The sequence below is a fragment of the Cupressus sempervirens genome, chromosome 4 (assembly GCF_028749045.1).
Source record: "Cupressus sempervirens isolate cs-2001-9-10 chromosome 4, ASM2874904v1, whole genome shotgun sequence".
In the NCBI taxonomy this organism is placed as follows: domain Eukaryota; kingdom Viridiplantae; phylum Streptophyta; class Pinopsida; order Cupressales; family Cupressaceae; genus Cupressus; species Cupressus sempervirens.
In genome coordinates, this window is record NC_143121.1 from 68,523,641 (window position 1) to 68,533,173 (window position 9,533).

The following is a 9,533-nucleotide window of genomic DNA, read 5'->3' on the forward strand; positions in this document are numbered from 1 at the left end:
AGATTATTGAATTATCTTAGCTGTTATGGATTAGATTATTGAATTTGAAGTTTTTACCTTTATTCATAGCTAATTAGAATATTGATAAAAACTATTTATACTAAATTTTAGAAATAATCCATTCATATTATTTAACTTTCATTCCACACAAATACTGATTTATTAAAAGCTATATGTTATGGAAATAATTAAGACAACAAATACAATGGACAATAGGCAGGAAGGTATACAATAAATATCTATAGATACAATAGAGAACATAAACAATAGACAAAGATACAATAGACAGGAAGGTATACACACTAACATAAACAATAGGCACACAATATGAAGCTATTTGGGAAACAATTGCACTAACAAAAAATAAATGTACTAACATAAACAATAGGAAGTAATAAACCAGTCTATTGATTATTTAATGTTTTTGTAAAATAATTATACACAACTTTTTTAAAAACTTATCTATTTAAAAAAATTGAATATATTTATAACTTATTATAAAATGAAAATTATAAATATAAAATAAAGGCAAAAGCATATTCAACTATCAATTTGACCCCCGAAAATTAAAATTATAAATTTACTCTCACAAAAATACAATCTAATATTAATATTAATTGAAAAGACATAATGAATGGACAACATTAGCCTATTTATAAATTGAACAAAAATTACAAATTAAAAAAGTGCATCAACAGTCACAACTACGCCCATGGCTAAACAGCAGAAAATATGCACCCGATGTGACTGTTTCTGCATTGTATTAATTAATTTATAAATCACAGAAACAGTCACATTAGGTGCATATTTTCTGCTAGATAGACATTGCCCACAACTACCATCTCCATAAAAATCTCCCATTTTTATAGGATTAAAAAATAGTACCTACTCAATGTTTGTAGTTCTGAAAACATGTGAAGAAGACCAACAATCTGAGTTTTTTTCTACTATCAAATGTAGTTAACGCTGGGCATCTGACATAGCTATCTGACATAGCCATCTTTAGAAAATTTGATTGGACAACTTCAATGGATCTGATATAGCTATTAAATATAATTAATATTGATTATTCATATTTTTCTGATTTACTAAACTTAAAAATAACATAAATCATTCCCATACAAATACTTATCTATTAAAAGCTATATTTTCAAAGATAATAGCATTTCCCGAAACAAAAATTGTGCGAGACTGACATTCCCTACAAACGCACTAAATTTCATAGCTTATTACATGGTTCTTCTAAGCGCACTAAACCGTGCAGCACGTTTAACACAGTTGGAAATCGAATGTATTCTATGTTCAATATACTGGCTAAAACAACAACAATCTTACAATTAACAAATGAAAACCCAGTAGATAAAAACAACTGCAACTCGATGTCAATTGTGCAGAATCGCCAACCTGGGATTTGCTTTCCTCCTTGACACTGAAAATTCTGTGATTGGAAAATCCCTCACAAGCCTTAGGAAACTGGTAATCAATTGAAGAGAATAATCAAACCAGCGACTTTCAAAAACGGACTCCATGCCGATTCTAATTGTCTTCAAGAGTGGAGAGCCTTTCAAAACACAGGAGCACAACATAGAAGCGTCATGATATTCCTCATCTTCATACTCTCCATAACCCCTGCTACATATATACACAATAATTTAAATGTCTTCAAATTTGGTAGTCATATAGTCAACTCTGCTTCGCCCTGCATCGCAAAACATAGAACTGAGTTTTAATAACCTCGAGTATTATTTTAACTATAAACCAACTCTTTACTTTTAATAAGCTCAAGTTGTTAACTAATCTACAGTAACAATCCAACTTTTGACCGGCTGATTGAATTCAAGTAATTATTACTCGGGAATCATTCGACACAAAAAAAATATATTAAAAATTCTGCACTGCTTATCAAATGGCAAGACATTACAAATTAGGCAACAACGAAGACTAGAACTTGATAACAGAGGCAGCATCAAGTTTTAAGCTGCAAGCCCAATTTTTTTTTTAGAGCCTCAACTAAAAAATCCAGAGGCTGAACATAAATGGAGTGCAAGATTATGGTAAAACAACAGACCGAAAACTATAACAGATCTCTAATTTAATAAAGCGTGAAGTAGGCTTGGTAGTCCTGCCTTAATGGGTGGATAGGAAACTGAATAAATCAACACTAGTGATTTTGATGTGGAAGTAAACTGAAAGATGTGAAGTAATGTTAAGCATTCAGAAGCAAATAAGAATACTAAAATATATTTTCCAAAATGTCATTTCTTATTTATGCAGATGGAAAGAGGAGAAATACTTGCCTTTGGATAATATTAAAAAGGGGGATGTCTATGCACGACTCTTCCAAGCAAGGAAAGCTCTGTAGAAGTTTGACACGATGGAAATTTGTTTCAACGATACTGGTGATTTTCCTCAACGATTTGATAGTTAAGAATTCATGGAGAATATAAAAATCAGTTTCCAAGTCCACACATTTAGGTAAACATATGTTCTTCATTGTCAACTCAGCGAAATCAGTAAGTTTAATGCTTTCTAATCGTGGGCATTTGACTTCCAGTGAATAGATGTAGAGTCCATTAAGACAGAGATTTAAGACTCGAGGAAATTATTGCCACATTTAAATACATTTCGCAGTCCAATACCGCCAATGTTTCTAGAAGGCAGCATAATTTTAAAATCGCCTCAAATGCTTCCTTTCTTAGCTCAACATTTCTAAGATAACATGATAGAAGTTGTGAGAATCCCGCAAACAACGGAGGCACTTTTGTTAGCTTAAAATTCGTGAGAGATAGAGATGTAAGGATCAAACATGAAAAGATCGACTCCGAAACATCCATGAGATCCCGACTATTTTTCAAATTTATGCGCTTCACACCCGATAAAGAATTCCACAAAAGCCACTTGTGAATTCTACTTTCAAACCAGTTACAGTTACGAACTTCAAAAGTCTCCACATCAGCACACTGCACAACGATAATTTTGTTAATGATGCCAACAACTATATCTTCTGATTCAGACTCTCTCGGTGTTATAGAAGTAAAAAACTCGTCAGAAATCTTCAAATGAGGTAAGTGAGTCCACGCTTTACACCACTTCCGACAAACCGCAGAAAAACGAATAGCTTCTTTCAGAGGAATTCTTGTTAAAATCTCAGAACAAAACAGTTGGTCTGGAAAATTCATAAGGTCTATTTTACCCATTTCTTCGCTTAACAATTTGTACATACAATTTGAAAGAGAAATGATCTATGCGCGATACGAGAAGCGCCGAGAAGATATTGCAATGGAAAGACCCTTGTTTGGATTCACCACACAATAAAACATTCAATTCTTCGGAGGAATAATAAATAAATACCTTGTGGCGTCGTGAAAAGCTCTGTCCTTACTCCGTTTCGCCAGCGCCCAATCTCCCTCCTGCATTTATGTCGTTGGCTAATAATATTCCTCGAGATTTGTTCGGTGGGAATTTATTTCTACTGCAGATCATATTCCTTTGTAGTAGGCTGTGCGTTGTTATGTTGTCTCAAAACAGTGGAAAATCCTTTGGAACCGCTTGCCAGATCTGAAATTTTCAAATGATTTTTTCTGTTCCCCATATATTCCAGTCGAATTCCAAAATATAATTGATAGAATCTTTGAGCGCCATTGTGCTCCTCTTCAGCTTCTAGAGTTAAGATATGTCTTTTTCAAACTTGACAAGGCTAAGGTTTATGATTGGATTCACTGCGCTGCTCTCAAAGATGTTAGAGAGATGAAAATTAAAGGACGCCTCTGCTCAGAAATGATTGAGGTTCCTCTATCCATTTTTTCATGCCATCGCCTCAGATATTTGGCTCTCGAAGATTTCCTTCTTACAGGTATACCTAGTTGTTTTGGTGGCTTCGTCTGTCTCACAACATGGAGTTTTTCACATGTTCAATTAAATGATAAAACGGTTGAACTGATGTTGTATTTGTGCCCAATTTTAGAAGTTGTAATCGTTAGCCTTTGCTATGGACTAGACAGATTAAAGATCTGTTCCCCCAGTCTTACTTCCCTCTATCTCGACTGTAAAATCCAAGCGGTAATAGTGAGTTGCCCGCAATTGAGGAACTTCACGATCAAACAACGGTTTGGTCCAATCAAGAAGGATTTGTATTTGCCTGAATGTTCACATTTATGCATGAATCTAGCACTAAGGGAGTTTACGTGTCTAAAGTTGCTGAGAAAGATTTCCTTAGTGAACGCGCTTGGCTTTATGCGTGATTTAATGTTTCTAAGAGAATTTCCACACTTGGAACAAATTTGCATAGACGGGGCTGAGTCTGCGGCACAGGCAATTGCAAATATTGCGTTTCCCATTTTCCAAATTAAATTGAACTGTGAGAAATAGATAATGGTTCCGAGTATATAGCATTTTAGGGATACCCTACCGCTTGGCAAGATTTACATTTTAGTTTAGATTTTAGCCAATACTCATTTTAAGCCACGGCCTTGGTAATATTGGAGTGTTGTCCATTTCTCTTCAGGGTTGTAGATAATCCAATATTTCATCTCTCGGCCATTTCAATTATAAAACTCAAAGGAACAGTAGACTTGCATGTGCGAAATCTTCCATTCATTCTTTTTTAATTATCGATGTTTTGCCTTGGTCTACGGTACTTTGCAGGCAAACTCGCCTGGTTTTGACGATGAAACACTTTGACCGCTGGAAAATCTGAAGTGGGTTCATCTGAGAATATACTCATTTCAGGATCTTATTCCTCTTCTTACTCGTCTTTTCGGAATGGCTCCTGGTGTGAAAACTATTTTGGTGTCTCGGGAGAAAGGATTCGACGGCATTAGTGGATTGCGATTTATCAACCGATTGGGGAATCTCCCGCGAACATCCACAGAGACTAAAATAATGTTGTCACGAAACACTATCAAGGAAACGAGATGCCTCAACTCCGATCTTGCAAAAGAACACATGATTTGAAATACTTTTGCGATTAGGAAAGTACAATTTGTGTGGGCGCGCATCAATGGAAGTATGGGTTAGGGTTTGTGTTCAATATATTCTGGGTCATAAAGCAGTTGGAAGAACGAATGAATTAATGCATATTTAAGGTCAAAATTATCTTTATTTTGTATGGGGAATGGAGAATTATTCGAATGAATTTGAATTTAGTAAGCTATTTGAAGCCTTTTTTTTCTAAAGATATTTGGTTTCAAAGAATTTGAACTTCATGAGGTATGTGAAGGGCAGAAAGTAGCTCTGTTATATAAGGGGAATAATTGGATGAATTTGAATTTACTAAAGTATTTGAAACTATTTTTCTAAAGACTTCAGAAGAAGGAGGTATGCTGAACGTTTTTCTAAATATATTTCAGTTATCAAACTTCTTTTCATTTAATCTGAACTGCCTCATTTTAGAAATATGTTTATCAATATTTAAAAATATTCAACGTATATTTCCTTCAAATGAAATTTTAATTTTGAAGTATAAATATGGTTAGAAATAATCTTGAAACAAATTTTTAAAATATAGTTGTGATATAAATATATGATAGATATCTTAGTTTTAAAAATAAAAAATGATATAATTGCAAAGTGATATTAATTAAATATAATTAAAAAGGATTATTAGTGCAAATAAGTTTTTCTGAAAAATATTTCTTTTCTATTAATAAATAATATACTAAGATTACGGCTCACAAAAATGGGTTGCGGGATACAAGATCACTCCGCAAGAATTCACATGGTATAAAGCAAGCTTCAGGGAGTTATAGTAGTGCCAGCTAAGGGGGACGATTCATCCTTATCATAAAATCCCCAGTCATCCTTGGGATTAGCAAGTGAGCTAGGAACAGTCTAGTCATCAACATCATCATCAGGGGCTTGGTTAGCATCCTTCATATCAGGGAACAGAGGAGAGATGATGAATTCTAGGTGAAAAGGCCACTTTCCAGAAACCACTTGCAGAGTACCAAGAGGATTCAGGGATAGCCAGTGCCACCACGAAGTAGGAAAATGGAGTAGTGCCTCCACCCACCTTTGCCACAACTAGAAAAGTAGTGGTGAGAGGCATGTGAACGTGGTGTGTGCGAGCGGCGACCTGAAGAACTACGCCTTTGGTGGCGGCCTCTCGGCATTGGGGTATCCACCAAGGCATCTGGAGGTACCCTAGCAACAATACAAGGGGCATTGCCCCAGTAATTAAGAAGCTCTTGCAAAGGATTATAAGTGAAAACAATTTTTTTATAGTCCATATCAATAGTTTTATTTATTTATTTTACAATCCATGTCAATAATATTTTTCTATTTTGAATTTGATTGTGTTTCTAAATTTTGAATACAAATTCAATTAGATTGCACCATAAAAGTTGATTCTAAAGTTTGTTAACTCAATCCAAACAAATCTATTAATTAGAAAGGAATGTTATTAAAAATAAGAATAATAAGGTTAGGAAAGGAAAGAGATAAGTTTGATTATTCTCTACTTTATTTTTCAAGGCTTGTTCTCTCTAGAAACAGTGCACATCTTTATTATGATGACTTTAAATTTTTATATTTTGAATTTGATTATGGTTCAAATTTTTTTATTTTACTTTTAATTATGTTTCAAATTATTGAATAGAAAGGTCATCTTTTCTCATGGAGGATTTGCAACTCTGTAAGACTCTATAACCTTGGAGTGCATGCGAGATTGGTAGCGTCTTGTGGTGGTTTTGTGTGTCCTTTATGAAACCTTGTGTGGTGCACAAGTATTTTTTTAATGATTTAATTGTCTTGCTTTATTTTGACTATTTTTTGCAGTGTTGAGTATTGTGTGCCAGGGTGGTTTGGGTACCTTCGACCTCTTCTCTAGCTTGCTCATGTGAGTCAAGGTTAATGGGAAATGATGGCAGAGACTCAAGTGATCTGCAAGGAGAAAATGAAGTCACTAACAATGATGTTATGTAATGTGATCAATGTGTGCCGAGTAATGATGACAATGAGAGGGTTTTGGGTGTGTTTGTTAATCATGGGAATGCCAACCATGAAAATGATAGTAAAACCGGTGAGAAACCTTCGTATAAGGACATTTTAGCTGAATATTGTACGGCAGTTTGTCCAACATTACCTAGTTTCAATGGTGTATTTGAAAACAAATTGCAGTATACCCAAGAGGACTGGCAGGAGCTGCAACTGGAGGAAATAAATGAGGACACAGACATGATGCCAAAAATGGAAGCAATGGTAGGGCATCATCTTCCAGTTAGAAAACTCTTACTCCATCTCCCAATGAAGACATGATTAGGATAGTTGGGATAGAATAAAGTAGGTTGAAAAAAAATGCTATTTTCTTTGTTTTCTTAGATCATAAAGTTTTGCCATTACAAGAATATTTTGATGAATGGTTAAATTTAGTTTGAAAAATAAAATTGAAATACATGTTAGTTTTTGTAGAATAATTCTAAAGGGTTTCTTCGTTGTTTTTGTTTAAAAGTCATAAAGAGTGTTAAAAAAAAAGGTTTCTGGAATGTGATTCGTGCATTCATATGGTCTCCAAAAGGGAATTTTGATAAATTTGTAGAGAGATCTACACATATTTTGGTTCAGATTAAAAGTTTTCAAGTGGAATTTTGGCCATTTATTTCTCAAATTTTAAGCCTATGTGGGTCTGTTCTGCAAGTCATGGAATCTAGGGTTACATTGCCACATTTAAAAGCAAGAGACCTTTTAGCTCACTCCTAAAGTTGATATCCCAAAAGTCATTTCATTGGACTTAGAAGGAGAAAATTTCTCCTGTGAAATTGCCCTATTAGGTAATCTTCATGTTTGCTTCCATTGCAAGCTTAATGAGCATCTTAAAAAAGATTTTCAGAAGAAACTAAAGGATAACCCAAGTTTGGTTAAAGTCAGATGATGCAGGAGCACCCACATAATGATTGTACATGTTGCCAAATTTCAGAAATTTTGTCATTAGGATAAGATCTTTTCTTGGGATTTGTTCAGACCATTGTGGGGTCAATTTTCCCTATTCTATATTGATCTAGAGTATTCTACAAGCCATTTTGGCAGAAAGTCTCTTTGGTTTGATTTTTCTATTTTGTAATCATCTAGAATGTTCCGTAGATAGTCCTAGCAAGTATAAATAGAGTTTTTAGGTTTGGGTTTAGGTTAAGTTTTTGGATACAAAGTTACGGGGAGGAAAAATCTATAGGAGAGCAAGTGCATATGTTGTTCATTTGATGAATTGATTACAAGAATATTATTATCTATCTCTTTCTAGTGTTCGTTCCTTTTTGTTTTTGCTTAACCTGTAGAGTGGCCACAAGTCTAGGTTGAGTGGAGAGAACGTAGATAGGAGAAAATGGTCACAAGAGGGGATTTATCTCATGATAAGAGGATACTTTTAGATGCATGGGTTTCATATTGTGATATTTAGAGAAAGAAAAGAGAGCAAGAGAAAAAAAAAAAGGAAAAAAAGAGAGGAAGCTAGAATGAATCAAGAGATAGAAGAGAAAGTAGTGATTTGGAGAAACAATCCATTGAGATTACAAAAACTTGTGAAGATGGAATAGAGAACTTGGTTTCTAATGAAGCAAATATTTTCCCATTGGAAGGACAAAATGAACAAATTGATGTTGATATAAAAAGTTTGCAGTAAATAGTTGTTGATGAACATTATGATAAAAAGGTTCTTGAAGAGAGCAAAGAGGTTGTAAATGTAATTTTTGATGAGCATTGTCATGAAAAGGTTCATAAAGATGGAAAAGAGGTGAATGTGCTCGTTCTTGATGGAACCAAGAGATGGCATTTGAAGTTAAGTAAGAAAATGATATGGCCTATCAAAAGGATAATAGTTGCAACAAGGAAGAAGATTTATGATGAAGCTAAGAGGATAGATAAGGATCAAATAGTGATGAATTCGTCTCCAATCATGGAGATATTACAGCATAAAGACATTGAAAAAAGGATGCAAAGGTTCCTATAGTGAACCAAATTGATGAATTCATATATGATGAGGTCCTATTTGTTTTTTCCAATCCATTTATTGTAGGTGTATAGGATTTCTACCTAAATTCTTATATGGAAGAGGTTTATGAAAATATGAAAGTTGACTTGGGTACTTGGCCAAAGTACAAACAACAAATACCAAGGAATTGGAAAATAAGAAAGAGGAAGGGCAATCGAAGGGACTTGGATTCTATTATCCCTAGGAGTATGGTGTAGGAGCACCCACATAATGATTGTACATGTTGCCACATTTTAGACATTTTGTCATTAGGATAAGATCTTTTCCTGGGATTTTTTCTGACCATTGTGGGGTCATCCTTCTATGTTCTATATTGATCTAGAGTATTCTGTAAGCCATTTTGGTGGGATGTCTCTTTGGGTCAGTTTTGCTATTTTGTAATAATCTAGAATGTTCCATAAATAGTCCTAGCAAGTATAAATAGAGTTATTAGGTTTAGGTTTAGGTCAAGTTTTTGGATACAAAGTTACAAGGAGAAGAAATCTGTAGGAGAGCAAGTGTATATGTTGTTCATTTGATGAATCAATTAGAAGAATATTATTATCTATCTCTT

General features: G+C 34.1%; 1 protein-coding gene across 1 annotated transcript; it reads right to left on the minus strand.

The window, feature by feature from the left end:
- Positions 1-1,229: 1,229 nt before the first annotated feature.
- LOC149559972 (F-box/FBD/LRR-repeat protein At1g13570-like) lies at positions 1,230-3,416 on the minus strand. The gene is made up of 4 exons (XM_089827531.1): positions 3,352-3,416; positions 2,623-3,204; positions 1,405-1,629; positions 1,230-1,314 (listed from the first exon to the last, which is right to left on the minus strand). The coding sequence occupies exons 1-4, from the start codon at positions 3,414-3,416 to the stop codon at positions 1,230-1,232; spliced, it is 957 nt and encodes a 318-aa protein (XP_089683657.1).
- Between the last annotated feature and the right edge of the window lie 6,117 nt (positions 3,417-9,533).

What these genes read in the sequence shown, in the direction of transcription:
- LOC149559972 (XM_089827531.1), bottom strand. Translation starts at nt 3,416, where the DNA reads ATGCAGGAGGGAGATTGGGCGCTGGCGAAACGGAGTAAGGACAGAGCT. An exon ending in GCGGTATTGGACTGCGAAAT is followed by an intron (nt 1,630 to 2,622) that starts GTATTTAAATGT and finishes TATATGTAGCAG; the next exon opens with GGGTTATGGAGAGTATGAAG. An exon ending in AGGAGGAAAGCAAATCCCAG is followed by an intron (nt 1,315 to 1,404) that starts GTTGGCGATTCT and finishes TTGTTGTTTTAG; the next exon opens with CCAGTATATTGAACATAGAA.